At 38.2% G+C, this 21960-nt stretch overlaps 1 protein-coding gene across 2 annotated transcripts in view; it reads left to right on the top strand.

Moving 5' to 3' along the window:
• ifrd1 (interferon-related developmental regulator 1) overlaps positions 1–20775 on the top strand; it is a 29765-nt gene extending 8990 nt beyond the window's left edge. For both annotated transcript variants that reach the window (XM_078568085.1, XM_078568086.1), the window contains exons 2-12: positions 1900–2004; positions 7665–7749; positions 8561–8685; positions 9054–9211; positions 9293–9343; positions 9439–9617; positions 10124–10232; positions 12904–13038; positions 15959–16087; positions 19785–19880; positions 20189–20775. In XM_078568085.1, coding sequence (XP_078424211.1) covers positions 1900–2004; positions 7665–7749; positions 8561–8685; positions 9054–9211; positions 9293–9343; positions 9439–9617; positions 10124–10232; positions 12904–13038; positions 15959–16087; positions 19785–19880; positions 20189–20278 — 1262 coding nt within the window. In that variant the 3' untranslated portion in view covers positions 20279–20775. The remainder of the gene's footprint in view (positions 1–1899; positions 2005–7664; positions 7750–8560; positions 8686–9053; positions 9212–9292; positions 9344–9438; positions 9618–10123; positions 10233–12903; positions 13039–15958; positions 16088–19784; positions 19881–20188) is intronic.
• The last annotated feature ends 1185 nt before the right edge of the window (positions 20776–21960 follow it).

Here is a 21960-nt window from a genome sequence, read left to right as displayed (position 1 = left end):
GAACTTTGAAGATAATCAATTTCAGGAGGACAAAGACTTGTGGAATGGTTGGGGGTAAGATATATGGCAGATGAAATTTAATGCAGAGAAGTGTGAAATGATTTATTTTTGTTGGGGAAACAATAAAAACTAAGGGTATGTGGAAACGACCTGGGGTCATAGGTGCATAAATCATTTGAAAGTAATAGAGCAAGCGGTTTAAAAATCTACATGGGATTCTGGGCTTGACAATTAGAGGCAGAATACAAGAGCAAGTAATTTATGATGAGTCTTTGTAAAGCAGTGGTTCAGTCAAATTCAAAACGTGGGTGAAAGGCAAAGACCTAATGTTTGGGTCATGATCATGTAGGTGAAAAGGCTGGGTGGAAATAGTGGTTTAAGTGACAAGATTGTGTTGTAAGACCTGTAGGTTATAGGTTGAAGGAGATGACAAATTTGAAGGCTAGTTGAAATCTGAATTTATATTGGCTTTGTAATATTTAATTGTATGCTGAATTCATGTATATTGCAGATGCAATAATGCTTGAATTTTGAAAATTAATTTTGTTTCATGACTGATTAAGAAATCACATTGTAAACTCTTAAAGAAGCCAATTCCCAAAGCAGCTAAATTATTTTAAATCTCCTCTGTCTGAAAACAATGAAATACTGCTCTCGGAGGATTCTTGTTTGTATAGCCTATTCCAAGCCATAAGGCTTAAGTGAATTAATTTTAAGTTTAATCACTGATTGTAGGCAAATGCAGCCTTTATGCACAGCAAGATTCCATAAACGGCAAACCAGATAAATCACCAGTTAATCTCTTGACAGACAAATGTTGGCTAGTGGATTGAAAACACTCCCCTGCTCTTCGAGTGTTGCCACAATATTTTTATATCCACTTGAACAGTGAAATGGGGGCTGGGGGTGGGCGTTCAGTTTAATGAGTTCTTCCGACAATGCAGCACTTCCTTGGTATTACAGTGACATGTCAGCTTAGATTATGTGCTCATTCTGGATTGAGTTTTGAATTCTGCATTTGAATCGAGGCAAGAGTTCCATCAGAATTCAGGTTCTAAATTTTAATTGAATTGGATATAGGAATAACATTGGAGCTCAATTGCCCAACCTTGCTGATGGGGCAATTTTGATAGATTCCAGAGGAGAGATTCTTTTCCAATACTTAATCTTGACCCATAACTAGTCTTGATTAGCTTTTAGCTAAATTTTTCCCCCCAAGTCTGGGTAGTCAGGTACTGATGAAATTGGGTAGAAAGGTTTTTGTGTATGGTCAAGAGATGCTAATCTGCACAAATTAATGTTTCATAAATGTGGTATATTACTACAACACACTGTAATTTGTTGACTGGGGAGGTGTCTGACTGACAGATTTGTATAACAAGGCTCCTTTTAACAGCACCTTCCAAACCTACACCCTCTACCACCTAGAAGGGCAGGAGGCATGTGGGAACGCCACCAGCATGTTCTCCCTCCAAGTGAGACAATCCTGACTTGGAAATATTGTTGTTCCTTCACTGTCACTGGGTCAAAAAGTTCCCTTTCTAATGCCACTGGCTGCATCTACACCAGATGGATTGCAGCAGTTCAAGAACATGGCTTGTCACCACCCCTGAAGAGCAATAGCTGCTGGTCTTGCCAGCCACACACTCAACCGAAAAACTAATTAAAAAACATGGAATATGGTGAATCCTAGTAATCTGATTAGAGGTGCACAATAGAATTTCCTTTCATTCAACATTTGTCAAATTACAAAGTTTGCTAACCAGTTTTTTTTTTTAGTTGATTTCCTTTTTAAATATATAAGGATTTTAACTATCAGATGTGTATTCTGTAGTGCCTATTGGAGAAGTTATTTTCAATTTTTGGACACTAACCAATTATTTTTCCCCCCACTTGCAGGTAGACAGCACCGAGCAGTGCAGCCTTTCAGTGATGAGGATGCATCCATTGAAACAATGAGCCGCTGCAGCAGCTTTAGTGATTCAACCAGCTTGGCTGATGAAGGTAGAGTAATTGATCAAAGAATGGAGCTATTGGTGGTCCTTCTGTTCAGGCTTGCTGTAAAGATCCAATATCCATCATAAGTAGCTGCAACTGCTGCAATTATTTCATGTTTTCCAGGGCAGGCAACATGGCATTTGCGTCAAGTAGATAAATATTCTGAACTAATGTTTGGAAACAATATTCATTGTGCAAGTGATTGACAGGCTGCCTTAGGAGACTATGGAAGCAGTTAGTATGCATTTATTTAAATGCAAATTAGATGGATCTCTTTCAGATAACATTTTGGCATTACTGTTATGAGCAATTTAAGACTTGGCACATGGGAGGCAGAATGCTTTTGAGAAGAAAGTGACTTTGGAACTGTGGTTTGCAAAGCTCTCCACTAAGTGTTTTTCTGCTCTTATATCTGGGCCTTTTGTCTACTACTGTAATCAACATGAAGTTGCTAATCATAGCAGTTGATTTTATCTTTCTATTATGCAACTATCAGGATGGTAAAATGCAGACTAGATGGACCTAGGGTAGCAATTTGGGTAGTGATAACCAGTGTGGCAGGAAGGGACAGAGCATAGAAACTTAAGACTGCATGCACAGAAGGCCAGAGATTTGCAAAAAATGATAGTTAGGCTCTGTCTGAATGCAGCAGCATTTGTAACAAAATGGATAAATTGTTAGCACAAATATGTATGACATGAGCTATTACAGCAAAATGGTAAACAAGGCTGGGACCTGAATATTGAAGAGCATTTGACATTTTGGAATGACAGCAGCTAGGAAAAGGTGGTGGGATAGCTCTTGTTAATTAAGGGTGACAGTACATTAGTGAGATGACCTTGGCTTGAAAGACCAAGATTTAGAATCTGTTTGGGTACAGATAAGAAATAAAGGTAAGAGGTCACTTGGAGTAGTTTATAGGCCCCTAGCTGTAGTTACACTGTAGGACAGTAAACGGGAAGAAATAAATGGGGTGAGTAAAGGAACTGCAATAATCATGGGTGATTTTAATGTACACATGGATTGGCAAAGATAGCCTGGAAAATGAGTTAATTAGTGTATTTCTTAAAGCAGTACATTTTAGTGCCAGCCAGGGAACAGGCAATTTTAGACCTGGTAACCTGCAATGAGACAGGATTAATCAATAACCTTGTAGTAAAGGAGCCTCTAGGTGACAGCGACCATAACTTAATGAGTTCCACTTTGTTTGAAAGTGAGAAGTGTGGGTCAAAGACCATTGTTTTAAAACTAAATAAAGGTTATAAGGATGTGAAAGCAGAGTTCACTAAAGCGAACTGGGGAAACTAGATAACTGGTTTAGTCAAAGGGGAATCGTGTTTAAATAATTTTAATGTTCTTTGAGGAAGTAACAAGCAACATGGATGAAGGGGAACCTGTAGAAGTAGAATTTGGATTCCCAGAAGGCTTTTGATAAGGTGTCACATCAATGGTTTCTACACAATAAGAGCTCATGGTGTAATGGGCAGGAAGCATAGAGTCTGGATAAATGCGTCCTTTTCAGGTTGGCAAGCTGTAACTAGTGGAGTGCCACAGGGATCAATGTTAGGGCCTCAACTGTTTACAATCTACATCAATGACTTAGATGAAGGGACTGAGTGTATGGAGCTAAATCTACTGATGACACCAAGATAAGTAGGAAAGTAAGTTGTCAGGAGGTTTAGAGTCTGCAAAGGGATATAGACACGTTAAGTGAGTGGGTAAAAAAAATTGGCAGATGGAGCATAATGTGGGGAAAAAGTGATCTTGTCCAATTTGGTAGGAAGATTAGGGAAGCAGTATACTATTTTAAATGTACAGATTGCAGAAGGGCCTGAGTGTCCTGTATGGAGGTACAGCAAGTGATTCGGAAGGCAAATGGAATCTGTTTAATGGAAGGGAATGGAATATCAATGTGGGGGAAGTTTTACTGCAGCTATACAGGATCTTGATGACATTACATCAGTGGTAGTGTAAAGTTTTGGCCTCCTTTTTTGAAAATGGTTCTTGTTAGAAGCAGTTCAGAGATGGCTCCCTAGACTGATTCCTGGGATGGAGGAGTTATCTTGTGAAAGGCTGGGCCTGTATCTTTTGGAGTTGAGGAGAATGAGGGGTGTTCTTATGGAACGATATAAGATCCTGAGGGGACTTGATAGGGGTGGATACTGGGAAGTTGCTTCATCTTGTGGGAGAAACTAAAACTCTGACATAGCTTAAAAGTAAGAGGTCTCTATTTAAGACATAGATGAGGAGGATTCTGAGGCTCATTAGTCTGTGGATTTCTCTTCCTCAGAGCAGTGGAAGCTGGGTCATTGAATTTATTTAAGGTTGAGCTAGATTTTTGACCGACGAAGGAGTCGAGGGTTATGGTGGCAGACAAGAAAGGAGTTGAGACCACAATCAGACCAGCCATGATCTTATTAAATGGCAGAGCAGGCTTGAAGGGCAGAATGGCCTACTAGTACTATGTTCCTATGACCTTGTTTTGCTTACCAATTCCTGTGCTCTACATGATTGTGATTAGTATTGTAATTCAATCCTGAAATAAGCAGTTAAATATTGTACCATGACTGCAGTTTCTGAAGTAGCTCGATGCAGATAGTTGGTATGTTCGTGAGGGGTTTTTTCTGTTTTTGTAACATTGGGTAAATTTTGGCACATGCAGTTGGGTGGATTGAGTTGAAGTGCAATATTAACATTTTTTAAAAATCGAACTATGACCCCAAACTGCCTATTTCCAGGTATTGCAGGGGCGTGACAATCCATTCCCAGGAGGCAGGTTGGCAAGTTAAATGTTTGAGGCTGGCAGCTTCTGTTTTAACCTGCTTTGCAGTTGTTAAAGTGGGCAGCTGAGCTTTAAGTCTCAAGAAATCTCTCAGCTGAAGTGAGGCAAGGGCAGCTTTGGGGATACAGTTCTGCTTCTGGGCTAGGTGGGCTGCCTCCCAAACTTCCCTATCCCTCCCCACTCCAGGGATCAAATCTTTGGTCCTGTGGGCTTGCTTCAAAGTGCTCCCCATCCAACTGGAACAAAGCCTGTCATTCAGGCTAACTTTCAGGCAGGGAACCTGTCTGGTTCGAAAGATGCATGCTGTGGAGAAACTTTGTCTGTAACTCCCTATCCCAGCACCCTCTAATGTAAGAACTTGTCCCTGGTGATATCCAGGCTACTGTTGTAAAAGAAATTGGATATTGTATCTTGAATTGGTTAACTGATTGATCAATGTTTTCAACCAAGTCATACTGTCATTTGGCTAAGTCCATGCCAGTTCTGAGAAATCCCAGTCAGTCCCATTCTCCACTGTATCCTTGTTGTGTTGGAAGTTTATTTCCCTTAAGTGCCTAATCAATTTTCTTTTCTTTGGAAATCATTAATTTCTCCCACACATCCACTGCACACACCCCCCCCCCCCCCCCCCCCCCCCCGCCCCCAACCAAACTTCCTTTATTTCTTGTCCAAAACCTTAAATCTGTCCCCTAGTCCTTGTATCATCAGGTAATGGGAAATTTTTCTTTGTCTAACTTACCTAAACCTGTTATAATCTTGTACATCACTAAGATCTCTGGTCAACTTTTAGTCCAAGGAGAACAAACCCAGTTTCTCCAACCTAATCTTGTAGTTAAATTCCCTTACCCTGTACACCTCCTCTGCAACCTCCCAAGGGCCTTCACATACTTCCAAAAGTGTGGTGACCAGAACAGGATGCAATATTCTAGTTGTGGGGATCTTTATAAAAGTTCAGCATAACTTCCTCGCTTTTGTGCTCAATACCTCCTATGTAGCCGTATCCCAAATACCTTGTTATTCACTGCCTCAATATGTTCTGCCATCTTCAAAGATCTATGCACATGAGCCACCAGGTCCCTCTTTCCCTGCACACTCTTTAGGACCATGACATTAAGTATATATTGCCTCACTTGCTACTGCTGAAATGTATCATCTCTCACTTCTCTATTAAATTCCACCTGCAACTTGACTGACTGTTCTGCTAGCATATCTATGACCTGTTACAGCTGGTTGGGGTGTTCTCACTTAATTGCACCTCCATTTGGTAAAGTTTGAAATTTTTCTCTATCCCAATATCTGAGTCATTTGTGTATATCAAAAAAAGCATTGGTTCCAGTGCTGAATCTTGTGGAAAACCACTGTCTGTCATCCCCCAGTATATGAAACAATCCATGGCTTGCTGTTTTCAGACAATTTTTTTAATGCAAGTTGATACTGGCCCTCCTATTCCATGAGCCTCTTTGTTAACCAATCACCTGTGTAGTATTTTGTCAACACTTTCTTAAAATCCTTATAGACAATATCTACTGCATTCCCTTCATCAGCCTTCTGTTATTTATCAATAAACTCAAATAGAACCTGCCTTTTTTTCAAATGTGCTGGTTCTTCGTGATTAACTCAACTTTCCAAGTGCCAATAAATTTTGTCCCTGTTATTTTTTCAAAGTTTACCCACTACTGATTAAATTGACCAGCCTTTTAGTGACCAGAATGTTCTTCCAACCTTTCTTAAACAAGTCATATTTGCAACTTTCCAAGTCTGAGACTTCCCCTGCCCTGTAGGAAATTTGAGGATTTATGGCAAGCCCTTCTGCTATTTCCAGCCCCCACTAGCCTTGGCAACCTGTGATGCAAGCCATCCAGATAGCCAGCCTTTTCAGTACACCCTTCCTCTCAATTTTTCACCCAACCATTACCTCTACATGTCCACTTCTGCCAATGTTTTGGTATTCCTGCCTTGCCTGGTACCTTTATGCATGTGTCACCTTCTTTGTCCCTAATAGTGCACACCCTGCTTCTTTTCACCAGTTTACTAATTACATGCTGGTAGGCAATTTTTGGGTTACCTTTTATGTTAACTGCAATTCTACTCTGCCTTATTTTCCTTTATACTTCCCCTTGTAATTGTATCACACTTGCATTTGGCCTGGTTCTTTCACCTAATGTGCATCTTGCACACTCTCTCTTCATCCAAGGAGCCCTAGTTTTGGTTCCCCCTAGTTTTTTGGGTTCCCTGGGTTTCCCTTTCTTTGGAATGTACTTAGCCTGTGCCTGTAACATCTCTTCCTTAAAGATCGCCCATTATTCCTTTGTGGTTTTTGATCATCTCAAAAATTATTGAGGTAACTCTGCAAGTGCAGTTGAATTCCTAAGTATCCCAACAACTTCAACTCCAAACATAGGTTCCACATCTTAATATTACTATTGATTTCTACTCCTCCAGTTCCTGCATCTTTATTCCTTATTCAGTTACACAGAAATTCCACGTGGAAATTGCAGCCATCCAATTTATTCAACTTGAACTGCAATCATGGCTAGGCTGCACTAATTTTTGGATCCTGAGATTCTCCAGTTCACAGTAACTTTTTTAAACTAGTGGAGCCACACTGGGAGCAGATGTTGAAAATTTGTCAATTCTCTATTTAATGGAAAGCAAAGTCAGGAAATTACTAATTTGTCGGATTTTTGCCTATCAAGATCCTGGTGGAGCAGCTCACTGATCATTGACTATAACATCTCCTTGGTGAAATTAAGATGACGTCAGTAAGAGTATTTTATTTTACACAATCAGCAGTGTCGACATTTGACTACAAACTATCCATGAGCGTTACTTAATGACCAAAATGGCAACTTGCCCTCTAACCTAAAAGCAATCTGTCTTCCAGTGGTTGACGATGTTGATGAAGAAGCAAGCCAAGAGGATTATGAATATAAACTGAAAGGATTTATTGACAGCACTCTTGATAAAAGGTGAACTCAAATCCTTGCATCATTGTGACTTAAGTCTCCATGCTTAATTTTTGTCACAGGTAGAAGCTAATTGTTTCCTAAGCAGTAATTAATTTGACATTTAGATTATAGCTTCAGTAGTTTAGCCTACTCTGTGGTAGGACTCAAACTCGAGCCTCACACTCTTTATGGTGAATTAAATATCAGCTGGAACTGTCTGGGGAGGAACTAAAGAGAAGTGATCTATTGCTCCATGTTGCCCCACCCCACTCCCTAAAAGTAAGTAGGTGAGCATTCAACTAATTTGTATTGATCACTCAGATCAGTGGTACTGATGCTTACTGCTGAATTTATGGCAAAAGATTAAAGGGGACAGAATTAGTGACATGTACTAGCTCCCTTAGTTTCAACATTAAAATGCAGATATTGGGTGTGCTGATTTCTATATCTGCACCAGACCAGTTGTTATTTCTTAAACCCCCTTAGTGAACTTGTCATTGTGAAGACTTAAGTTTGCTTGGGTCATACAGTATTCCAATCTGGCTGCATTGCTGAAATAGCTTGAAGTTTTGAATTCTTGAGAATTTATCAGCTGGTAACCTACATGTGGAGTGTGTTACTTATTTTTCCTTCCAGGATGTCTCAGGTGACACCCAAGGTTGACTTCCTTATGGGGAGGTACATGACTTTTGTAGTACCATTTGAGTTTAATGCTATGATTATACCCAACAGTACTGTGTATTAATGTTCCAACAGGCATTGCTACAACTTTCATAAGAATATTGTAGAACTCAAATGTTTTTCACTAAACTGCATATAATTGCTTCAACAGTGCAAAGGTCAGATTGTCTGCTCTAGAGGGACTAAAGTCTGCCTTCTCTTCTAAAATCCTTTATGACTTTATCCTGGAAAGAAGGGTGACCTTAACAGACAGCATTGAACGCTGTCTGAAAAAAGGTAATTGATACAGGAATTCTTAATTTTTCTGTTAAGCAAGGTAATGTTTGAAGAAATCAAAGTTGGCTGTCTTCTCCTTTAAGATCAGTGGTGATCTTAACACTGATTATAACATAACTAGTACAATATTGTTAACTGAGCTTTTGAGTTTGGCACTTGGCATAAAACCATAAGCCTTTTTCAGTTTAGTTACTGATGATTGTGTAATTGTTTTGCTCCTGTAACCATTGGGGAAATATCACTTATTGGTATAATTATAAAAATGGTGCCCAAACTACAGTTAACTTGGTAAATGCACAGCTCAGCTGCTGCTACTAATGAGGTAGATGTGAAACAATAACTGACCCTTTTTTTTTAACCATGTAAAGGAAAAAGTGAAGAACAATGTATTGCTGCCCACGTTGCTTCTCTTCTTTGCATTCAGCTGGGATCTAGCATTGAAAGTGAAGAAGTTTTCAAAAGTTTGAGGCCCATTTTCAAGACCATCCTTTTTGATGAATCAGTCAGTGTACAGACACGGAGAGCTGTAAGTAGACTTTGTTCTTGAATGTCTGTTAAGTAATTGTCTTCTCTGTTACTAACCTGCACTTTTTTGCTTTACTTCAAGTGTGCTACCAGTTTGGCTGTTTGCTGCTATGTTGCAGCTGATGATATTGAGGTGAGCATATCTATAGTTTTACTAAATAAATGGTGCAAAGTAGATCTTTAAAGAATGATGCAAGAAACTTACAGTACCAAATTGATTACCAACAGGATCTGCATTTGACAATGACCTACCTTGAGACTGTCTTCACTACATCTTATCAAAAGGAGGATCAGACAGATTGTTTTCACAGCACCCAAACTACAACTCTGGGCATCAGCACATTGGTAGCATGGACATTGCTGCTAACCATTTGTCCACCCTCATTAATGAAGAAAATATTTCAAACGTATGTTCACTCAAATGCAGTAGTTTAATGATACATTTACCTGGATGAAGTAAGCAAAAAAATTGTTCTGTGTACCCTAGATGAATTAATTCTGTGTAGGGAATCTTGCCTTCCAGCTGATGGTTTAAAATCAGCCAGCCAAGAATATCAATTATTTTGTTCCTAGACTTGATTGTTTTGCATGCTGGTAATAACATTTGGAATTATCTCAATTACTCATTCCTGATGTAGGACAATCATGTGTAGAGTTAACATTCTTCTGAATATTATTGGTTGATTTTGGTTTAGTAAATATTGCAAGCCAGTGCCCAATCAGAACTTTTAAAATTATATCATAACTGCCATTTAAAATTTTAATTAATTTACTGATGGCAAGACCTACCTTGGCTAAAAATGTTTTGTAAATAAAAATTACTGAATTTATGTACATAAAAGTTAAAGGATTTGTACTGTTGAGAAAATTATTTATATGCATCATAATGCTTCCCAATTGAATTGTGTTTCAGCCATTTGACCAAACTTCCCAGCCTCCTTTCTTGTGGTGATGTGAACATGAGAATTGCAGCTGGAGAGACAATGGCACTTCTGTTTGAGTTGGCCAGAGATATGTGTGATGTAAGTTTTTTTTTGATTTGGTAGAAGTGGAGAATGGAAAGATCATGGGAATTGAGAATATTGTGTCCCACTGAAGTAGAACCTGAATGGTCACTATTTGTGATTTTTAAAATTGTTTTGTAACTATATTGGCAAATATATTTGGCCTAGTCAAGATAATAGAAGTATTTTAAGTTTGGATATTGGACTAAAGAGATTTTAACAGGTTCCTGAATGACCAGCATTTGTGATAATTTATAAGTTGAGCATGATGCCCTTTTGATAGGTAACCTGAACAATATAGTATCTTGACCATTTCTCTCTTCACTTTAGCCATAAAGTACTGGATAATCTGTAAAGCAAAGCCATGAGGCTCTTTTAGTGCAGTAGGTTTCAAATGTTTCCTTATTAGGAATCAGCAAATTAATTCTTGCTGAGCAGCTCCACTCATGCAAAATGTAAGCTTTAGAAAAAACATCCCGCCTTCTGCAACTTAAAATTACATAGAATTTACAAGGAAATAGGCCATTTCAGTCAAATGACATGTGCCAGTGTATATGTTCCACACACGCTTCTCCCCATCCTATTTCATCTAACCCTGTCAACGTATTTCTTAATTCTTTTCCCCACTCATACTTTTCTAGCTTCCTCTTCAATGCATCTATGCCAATTGCTTCAACTGCCCCATGTTGTAGTAAGTTCTCTATTCTAACAACTTTAATTAAATTTTTGTTCTGGATCACTTATTAGATTAATCCTGTATTTATATCCCATAGATTAGACTTCCCAAGAAGTAAAACATTTTCTATATCAAGTCCTTAAATGGTAGACTTTTGTTTCGACATCACTTGGTCTTTTTTTTCCCCTTTAGAAATAAAACCCCAACCTGTTTTGTCTGTCTTGATAGTTATAGTCCCTCAGTTCTGCAATCAACTTTGTATATCTTATTTGCTTCTGTGCCACCTTTGAGAATTTGTATGTTTATTTTATCCTAAAAGTGTGTTGGACCTCAGTTGATATAGAAAATTAGCCCTTCCAGTGTACTTTGCACACATATGTACAAACATAGTAGAATAGTGCAACTTAATGTGTGACTGGAGAGATGGTTTGGACAGAACTTTGGTCTGAATGCCCAGAAATCTAGTTTTGGGGTTGAGATATGTACAAGCCAGATGGGTTGCACCTCAACAGGGGCTGGGCCTAAATCTTTGCAGGTAGGTTTCCCAGTGCTGTTGGAAGAATTTTTAACTAGCTCAGTAGGGGGTGCAAACCTGAACATCTTTTCAGAAGGAAAAGAAGCAAAGCTGGAAATTGAAGGCAGAATTAGTGAGCATGGAAGGCTGAAGAAACAGGCTAGAAAATGGACAACAATTTGTGATTCAGTGATTAGACTTTGCAGTGAAATATATACAACTAGTGACCTAAGGCAGATGAACTGAAGCACAGGTGGACACTTGGAAGTGTGGTATCGCAGCTGAGAGGGTGGTAGAGGCAGAAACGGTCATCACGTTTTTTTTAAAAAAAGCAACTTGGGTATACACTTGAAATAAATAACATGGGCTATGGACCAAGAACAGGAAGGTGGAATTAGGCTGGATAGCTCTTTCTCAGCTGTTGTGGCTACAACTGGCCAAATGGACCTCCTTCCTCCTTTGCCATAATTTCAACCTTTCTGTAATGACAGTACTGCAAAACTGGGATGTGTGGCCAGGTTGAAGTCTACCAGAATAACTTTTTTTTTTATTTAAAGAAAGTTAATAGCTGTAAAATTTGTTTGTATAGTGGAGTGAGAAGGCTCCTGGTTCTTGCTGGGGTAGTTAATCTTGACAACAGCAGCACTATACGTAGTTGACTTTGGTGTTCTGGTTTAGTGATGCAGGGTGGGGAGGGGAGGTGCAGAGTGACTAGTGATCTTGTTTGCTTTGTGTGTAGATGTAGTGGGTGGATTGATTGATCTTAGTTATGATAGCCATGCCTTCAAATTGCATACTGATATTTGCTGTCAAAGTTCACAAAGGAATAATGACAACTTGGACAAAGTACCAAAGGTACTGCACTATGGAACCTGTGCCTTAGGGGAGGGAGAAATTTGAGAAATGCTGAAACTCCTGGAAATTACAACTGATTTCCAGAACACTATATTGGAGGGCTTAAATTGTGTAACTTGTACAAGCCACAAACTTAGTTTGGCGTTTGCGTAAGTGTGTGTTTGTGTGTGTGTGTGTAAACAAGTGAACCATCTTACCTGACTGTTATAGAACTTTTCAAGATTGAAGCATTCAATATTCATCAGAAACTGGCCCCCTTGTCTGTAATGATCTTAGTTACAACAGACATTTATTACAAACTTTAAAGATGGGATGCATAGCTGTTAATGGGACTCATGTTCTGTATGCACACTTTCCTCCTAGCTCAATGTAGGTTGTGGCATAGTGGCTAAAGGATTCAATATTTATTTCAATTATGTGTGGAGAAAATTTGCAGGGTTATGGGGTAAAGGTAGAGTGGGACTAGCTATGTTCTTGCAGAGAGCTGACATGGACATAATGGGCCAAATGGCTTTCTGTGCTGTAACCATTGTGATTGATCTTACTGAAGTACATATATTTTTCATTTGAATTTCATAATTTCAATTTTTCAAATTCAGGCATTGTAGGATATTCCATTTTAAAGGTTACACATCTTTCAACAGGATTTTGAATATGAAGATATGGAACTTCTCTGTGGAAAGCTGAAGAGTCTGGCTACAGATGGTAACAAATATCGAGCTAAAACAGACCGGAAGAAACAACGCTCTGTATTTAGAGATGTCCTGAAGACTGTAGAGGTATATTTCTATTTAAATAACTTGGAGGCCTTCACTTTTATTTCAGTTGTTAGTGTTTTGAAGCTTTTTAGCTCTGCTGAAGATTCATTAGATTTCATTTGAGCCAGTTATGACACTGCTAGCAGCAATACTTCATATGCTCTGTTCAACATGAATGCTGTCTCTAGACTTGGCAAGCTTTTCTGTATATAATTTTAAAAAAATGAGGAGCACAGTGTCTGGAAGCTAATGTTGTCACTAATAACCAAAATGTAGTTCATCTTTTGACATTCAGAATTTTCAAATGAGCTTTTCTGCTGATGCCAGTTTTTGGAGTTAGGCCCAGATATATCTGATGCCTTGGTTTGTACTGTGCTTAATGGCCTATGAAATTATATCAATTGGTCTGCTTTCTTTCTTGATATTTTGTAAATCTACTATGGCTACAGTCTTTATTGATTTCTATTGAAATTGTATATCTCTATCTTTATCCAACAAAGTAGAATAAAAGAATCACTTATGGGATTAACCCATGATGGCCTATTCTGTCCTTATGCTATCTGTAAGGATTCCTATTCTTAAGAGGGGAACCTGGGCAGAGAAGAAAATGGAAGCATGTCTAAATCACTTGGCTTTTGAACTCTTATTTTGGGATTACATAGTCATAATGCAATCATTTTTCTGTCACAAGCTGGAATATATTATTGTTAGATAATATTGGACCTGAATTGGCTGTTAAAGTAAAAGACTAATTTTGCTGGCTGTTTGATCTGCCCTTTGTCCAAAGTTGCTCTGCGGTTTTGCAGATATGATGTTCAGAAGCAGATAGCCGAAAGTTGTGCTGCTCTGACATTAGTTTTGAGGCATCTCGCTGCCTCATCATTAATATGCATTGAACAGTGTGAAGTTTCTCTTTTGTGCAATAAATAGAAGTAAATTCCCCAGAAAGGAAGTTTTTTTTTGTCCATTTCAGATGAAGTACCTTTTCAATGACATGAGTTTTAATTACTGCCAAACAACCTCTCCACTGAAAATTGAATAGAGGTGTGGAGTCTCATTTCTTCAGGTTTTAATTTTTGCAAATTCTTTTCCCTCCTTGCTCTTTTCTGTATTTAATTTGACATTGAGCTCAACCGACTCTAAATTATGCCTCTAAGTCCTTGTGCAGTTAAGCCATGTCAGAAATCTTGCATGTGACTGAGATGCACCTATTTACCCTGTTCACTTGGGTCCTGATGCCCATAGTCAGTCATTGAGGCCTACAGCACAGAAAAAGGCCATTCAGCCCATTGAGCCTGCACCAGTCAAACAAGTACCTAACTATCCTAATCCCATTTTCCAGCAGTAGGCCCATAGCCTTGTATGTCATGGCATCGCAAGTGCACATCCAAATACTACTTAAATGTTGAGGATTTCTGCCTCTACCACCCTTTCAGGCAGTGAGTTCCAGATTCTCACCACCCTCTAGGTGAAAAATTCTTCCTCGCATCCCCTTACCTTAAACCTATGCCCCTGGTTATTGATCCCTCCACCAAGGGGGAAAAGCTCCTTCCTGTCTACCCTATCTATGCCCCTCATAATTTTATGCACCTCAATCACTTCCCCCCTCAATCTCTGCTCCAGGGAAAATAACCCCAGTCTATGCAATCTCTCTTCATAACTAAAACTCTCCAGCCCAGGCGACATCCTAGTAAATCTCCTTTGCACTCTCGTGCAATCACATCCTTTCTATAATGTGGATTCTAGAACTGCACGCAGTACTCTAGCTGTGGCCTAACCAGCGTTTTATACAGTTCCAGCATGAAGTGTAACATTTAAAAGCTCACACTTTTAGCAACTTGCATGTGTGGTGCAAGAACATGTCTCCATAACGGCAGATGTAGTTAAATAGGGCATTACTGCAACATATCAGCAATATTTTTTTCAAGCATTCACTTCTGTGCACAATGATTACAGGTCATTATAATTTTTTATTCTGAGTGTTTGAGTTTTAACAGTTTGACAATCTAATCTATCCAAGAACATTTTGTAAATTACAACACTTGTATACTGCTTAGTGGAAATAGGTTGCATCCAATGTTACAATTGTATAGTTTATCCTTGTCAAGGAATCTGCCTGTCCAAAGCTTTTTTGAAATGTTTAAAGTACTAAGTAGTTCACTGTTAGTTAATTGCATGATATTTCTAAGAATAATAATTGTGGTTGCAGGAAATTTTACTTTTTACTTGGATGCACCAAATGTCCATTGAAAATTGCGAGCAAATGAAATGTTGGATACTTTGTTTGCAAGTGCTTATTTTTGTATTTGATCTGTACTTGAGTGAATTAGGACTTATTTATTGGCTGTTTCAAAGTTCAGAATGAGTTACTTTGTACAATGCATATGCTCCCTTTTTAAGCAGCATTTGTTCAAACTTATTTTGGTGCTCCTAATACTGTTAATATTTACTGTCAGTTTTGTGGATATGAGTATATATAATGGCAAGCTGTTGCTTAGCTTCCTATATGGTGGAAAAAGGTCACATTGAATGTCATCACTTTGGGGAAAACATAAGTTGTAGTTTTTTTTAACCATTTCCTTTGTCCCCTCACCAACATGGCACTTCCAGTTATCAGACTGTTTTGTTTCTGAAGGCACTCAAATCCCACTGAGCTGTTCTGAGGAAACCAGTGTGACTGTTTAGCCAAGAAATTTCTCACTAGTCACTTGAGGGACGGGGGAAATAAAAGCAAATATTCTAGTATAATTGGGTCAAAAGCATTCATTGTCTGTTTAAACTTGACTTGCAGGAGCAGAAGGAAATTTTAGCATGTTCTGAATTGCTGGAGTTCTTAACCTTCCAGAGGCCCTGAGTTTTTGCTCGGGAAAGACTGAACTGCAGAACAAAGTATGCAAAATGTTGTAATAAGTGTCTGACTAGACTTTTTTGCTTTTCACAGGAGGGAGACTTTGACCCTGAAACTATTACATTTGGCCCTGAATGCATGTATATTGATAGCTGGGTTAAAAAGCGCACCTATGAAACCTTCAAGGAATTGCTTGCATCTGGTGTAAGGTTCCATCTACAGGTTAGTGTCATTAATGTTAAATTGTCCCAAGGTGCATTTATAATGCAAAGTATGACACTGAGCCACATGTGATATTAGGGCAGATGGCCAAAGCTTTGTCAGAGGTTTTAAGGACTGTTAAAGAAGGAAAGAAAGGTGTAAGGAGGAAATTCCAGAACTTGGGGCCTAGACAGCTGAAGGCATAGTCCCAGTAGTGGAGCAATTAAAATCGGGGATGCTCAAGAGACCAGAATTAAATGAACACCGACATCTTGGAGGGTTGTGGGCTGATGGAGGTTAGAGTTGGGGAAGGGCAAGATCTTGGAGGGATTTGAAAACGAGGATGAGAATATTAAAATCTGAATTGCTTGAATGGGAGCCAAGGTAGGTCAGTGAACATGGGTGATGGGTGAATGGGACTTAGTACAAATGAAGACATGGGCAGCAAAGTTTTCCTCTACAGCACAAATTTCAGCCTAAATTGTATCCTCAAACCATGGAGTGGGTCTTGAACCCACTATTGCTGATTTTAGCTGGATAAAATACCATTTTACTTTGTCCAGCACCTTGAATGTGGCTTCCTTAAATTGCAATATTTTGTCCAATGAAACTCAATTTGAGCATGGTAGGTTGCCATAAGTATGCCTAGCCTACATCATAAACTATGTTTTTTTTAATGGTCCAGAATTTGTACTGATGGCAAAACTCAACATTTGCTGTCATTACTCCATCAAAACTGACAGCAACTTCTGGATTTTCATTTTACATGTGTAGACTTCTGAAGTTGCAGTCAGCGATTCTCTGCCATTTCAGAAGGTGCACTCGTGAGGACCAACAAAATGCAAACCCTAAGCAATTAACAAATTGAAAATTTCCAATTTTACACTGTTGGCCCCTTTGTTTAAAAACTGATGAAAATGTACCTTGTTGAATGAGGTATAACTGGGATTTTTTCAGATTGTGCCTCATAATTACTGCTAATCACCTGTACTGGCACTAACATTTTTATATTGAAATGTCAAATTTATCCATTAATAAATGCCACATTTTTAATTTTTTATTTAGTTTTTAGTTTAGTTTAGTTTTTTATTTAGTTTCTTTATTTTAGCTTCTATTATCAAATCATTTCATGAATTGAACTGTTAAGTAAGTGAAGGATAAATTTTAACATCCTTGTTTCCTGTGTGAATATACTTCAGTGATTTGGTTTCTTACCCTGCTTGCTGACATTACTGCTGAACCCCTGGAGATCCCTTGACTTAGTGCCAGATTTAAACTTCACTTAGGACTGGGGGGAAATCCATGTCACAGATTGCTCGATCTTTTTCCTCAGTCAGTAGCAAGCACTGATGCTTCATTGCTGATCACAATCTGGCCCATTAATCGCTATTTTACTATAATGAAGCAAATGTATTTTGGTTGAGTGCCTCACCAAATAAGCTAAGACGGGATAAATTGGGGCATGGAGAAAATCCAAATCCACCTTTTACAATAGAACAGTATTTCCACTTGTATGATTCAGTCAAAAGGACAAAATTAATCTGCCCCAGAAGACAACAGTGAGCACTCTTTTGTAGGCTGGGTGTGTTGGTTGCTCTGCTCTGATCACCTTACTGAGATCACTAACCGCATTGGGTTTTGATGCCTCCTTCAAGCTAGTTCCTTGGGTAGCCTGAATGTTTTTGTTTTGTTGCTTACCAAAGCTTGCAGAAATGACTGATTACTCCAGTCCTGAGCTGCCCACAGCCCCTTTCCCATACCCTTTTCAAATTTCACTTTATATGTATTTACCCAATTCTCTTGACAGGAAGATGTAGTAAATTCCAATAACATTGAGAATTATTGTAAAATAGTGGTATCTGTGTGTGAGACTTAATTGGATTAAAGGTAGCTGGTCTGAAGACTTTGTTGTGGTAAAAGATGAGCTAGGTTTGAAATGTTAAGTAGATAAACATAAGTGTCAAGGGAACATTTGCATTTTAAATAAACCAGACAAAATTATTTTCAAAAGTGAGTGAAATGTGTCACTGAGCCAGGTGAGGTTTAGGAATTTTATTTTCCCCAAAGGTTACTGGTAAAACTTAGTACTAAGAGATTTTTATCCAAAAGGTAAAGTCCAAAGACAGTGAAACAATGGGAATTTGCATTCAAAGGGGAAAATATGTATAAAGGAGTGAAGGCTGTCTAAAGGCAGGCATTTTAAGATCTAAAGTGTGAAAAGCCTTCAGTATCTATACCTCAAGCTGCTGTCTTCAAAGAACTGAAATTAAGAAAACTCTGAATTTGACTGGTTCAGGGTATTGTCACCTTGCCTGGACATTTTAAAAATCTGTATCTTACTGTTGCCTTAAGTGTAACTGGGAGTCAGATTAAGTAGGGGATTTAGAAGTTATAGTAATTTGTAGATCTAGGTATGTGCTTAAAAACCATTTATTATAGGTTTTTACAGAGCTAGATTAAACATAGACTTGGATCTTTATTACTACTGAATTCAAGATACGCATCTTGAAATTTATACAAATTGCAAAACAAGTTGTGGCAGTTGTTTCAAGTTTCCCTTTGGGATTTGACCAACTCAGCATTTACCATTGACTGACTGTGCCATAACACTCTTTAAAAGCTTTAATGCTACTCTGCTACCATTAGTGTGTTTGGTGATCCTAAATTAATGCTCTAGTTACTTACCCTGTGGAAACTGTTTATAACCTTCTGTCCAGACGACAATTCAATTATTTGCTGTCCTGTTAACCAACTTGCTATCAATGATGTCACACCCTTGCTAAATAACATGCAGTTTCCTTTTACATTTTTGACCCCTTGAGGAGCACTACAAGGCATTATTCAGACCAACTGATCATGTTATTATCTTCATCTGTTTATCAACGTTTCCTTTAATGCCTACACTTAAATGTTTCACTTTCCTCTTGCACATTCTCAGCTTTGCATTATGTTGTTTCTACACTTTCCCCCTTTTTTAATCTGCTGGCTTCCCAATGGTGCTAATACTCAGTGTACAGCTTTTAGGTGCCAGATGCTCTTGACCAAGTAGTATTGGCGTGATCCTATAGGAATTGACCAGCTGTGAGTTGTTTTAAAATGGAAGACAAGCTTAGATGTTCCACTTGGAATCAGTGACCAACAATCAGAAGCTAAGGAAGGGAAGATTAAATTAATTACAGAATTCTTTTTAGAGCTATTGGGAGGAAGAAAATTGTGACCAGGATGGACTGAGTGGTAGAAGCTAGGTTTGTGGGTGTAATGACCATCTTGTCCTAATCACTTAATACTGAATTTTTGGTTTTGAAGCTATAAAAGGCTCCAAGTGGAGTTCTGACATTCTTCAGAAAAATGTGACTCAGCTGCTCCTTGCAACTGTATAATTGGCAGAGGCTTCACAGTCGGTTGCCTAGTTACTCACTCAGTTGGTGTAAAGAAATCCAAGAAAAGAGAACCAGAAAACCTGAATTTATTTTGCTCTGCAAATACCCCTGAATATCTTTTGGGAATGAGATTGATGAACATTAATTGTTACTTTTTGTTTTGTAAAGTCAAGTTTTGCACTATATTCACTATGCACAAATGGAATTGGTAAGTTGCTTTTGAGAGAATGAGGCGATTGTAAATTTCCTTAATTTTGGTAACCTAGTGACTTGTTTGGTCAACATGACAACTATTTTTGTGGATGCTAAAGCTTTTGATTAATGTCTTTGTTAAACAGGCTAATGAATTCGTGCGCAGTGTCTTTGAGCTCGGACCGCCACTGTTGCTTGATGCTGCTACACTCAAAGCAGCCAAAACTTCTCGCATTGAACGGGTAAGGCAAAAAAATGCAGCCACACTAGAAAATAGACCATAAACATTCCTGTATTGAGGGTGTGATCGGAGAAAATGGAATGCAGACTAAGTCAGCGTTTGAAAGAGGAGTTGACTGGATGGCAATGAAATGTTAGATTTTCTGATCATGATTATCAACCTGTATATTTCCAACTAATTATATCTGATTAAAAGAAGTAACCCTATTGTTTGCCATACATGAAATGGTACTTTTTAAAACTAAATCTATTATATTTTAACTAATGAGTATCTTTCAGCCTTAATTTTTCATCTTTTGCTCTCTTTCAGCACTTTTACAATGCTGCTGTTTGCAAAGCCAGAACAAAGGCCAGGAACAAATTCCGTGACAAGAGATTGGACATTGGAGAATACGTTTAAATTCTTGACAGAATTTTATGGGAGGTTTCCTCTGGACTATGTGTAACTATTGTATTTGATCTTTTGTTAGATGTAGCAAATTGAGGAAAGCTCCTTTTTTTTCCCCCTCTTTTTTCCCCCCCTCTTTCTCTTTTTTTTTCTTTTTTCTCATTGTATCCAGCCCTACTTGCAACTGGGTTGCAAGTGTTTATTTGGTCATGCTTAAGTTTCCAATCATCATTTCTAAATATCAACTAACCACCTGAACCTAGGTATAATGATTCCTCTATTTATTTTGTAACTGAATTTTGCACAGATGGGAATGATGCTACTTAATTTGTACATGACTTTAATTGGTATAAGCAAACTTTTGTAACTCTAACTTGATTTAGTCAGTACCATAAAATGCTATAATGTTCATGTTTAATGTGACCAGACTTTTAAATTTATAAAGTAAAGCATCTACTTCATGCTGATGTTGTGATGTCTATTTGATCAATAAATGCATTTGAAACAAACTGGCAATTGTGCTGATCAACTGACTTAAGTTTTTTTTTTCATAAATTGAAAGATTTTGGAAAACCCATTAAATGCATTCATTCATTCTTTAGTGGAAAACTAGTTGGTATCTCTGAAAAGTCTTGTCCTCACATCAAATGTTATATGCACTTTCCTACTATAGAGAAGGACAATAGCTGTAATGTCATGGGGACATTTCCTCCAAGGCACACTTGAACATATTGCTGTTCCTTCATTGTTACTGGGCTGATGTCTTTGACTTGTCTATTGAGCACCATTTACTGGGGATTGCAATATTTTAGGAAGACCCATTACATCGAAGGGCTGAGGAATGGGCAGTAAATGTAGCTTTTTCAGCATCTCCAGCAGCAGAGAACAAAAATGTATTGTTGATTGTCGTGAGTGGCAATTGAGTGTCTGGTGTTTACCTTTTATTTGGATAAAACAGTAGGCATGTTACAAATCCAGTTCAGTAAATTAGGTGAAATTGAAAAGCCACCTTAACTGACATTAACATTAAGTGACCATCTACCAACAGTCTTTTGCTGGGAGGTGGAGGGGAAGATGAGGTAGGTAAAGGTTTAGAGCCTTAAAAGTATATTAATTCTGTTTCAAATGAGGATTTGATGTATTAAGTTAAACTGACATGAGCATAGTTCTAATGATTATGAAGGGCCATAGTATGGGCTGACCAAAATTGCCATGCGTTTGTGCTCAATTTTAATCATTGCACTTGCAATAGGGAAATGAATGAAAAGGTAACCAAGAACAACAGGCTTTTTGTCATCCAATCTCATTAATTTAAGTGTGGAGAATTAGTCATGAGTTGCAGGAGATTTTGCACCTAATTGGACTCCATAGGAGTTGAATACCCTTGTCCATGGTCATTAACCTAGTTGCAAGCACTGGCACGCACACCTGTACTTTTCTGGAACGTGCTTTGAGGTGTAATTTGATATGAATGGACAAGAATTGGAGCTTCTATACAGTGGCAAATGGAAGCAAAATTAACTTGAATTCTATGATTTCAGCTTGTTTAAATGTGTATAACATTTCACAAGCAGTTTATATAAAACTCACTTATTTAAATGTCACTTTCTGGTTTCAACTTCAATTATGGAAATTGCACTGCATTATGCTCATGTTCAAAATGGACTAACAAAGAAAAGTACAGCACATGAACA

This window comes from Cetorhinus maximus, chromosome 22, assembly GCF_964194155.1.
Source record: "Cetorhinus maximus chromosome 22, sCetMax3.hap1.1, whole genome shotgun sequence".
Lineage (NCBI taxonomy): Eukaryota > Metazoa > Chordata > Chondrichthyes > Lamniformes > Cetorhinidae > Cetorhinus > Cetorhinus maximus.
The sequence above is the reverse complement of the archived record's forward strand: the minus strand, read 5'-3'. Positions and strand labels throughout refer to the sequence as shown.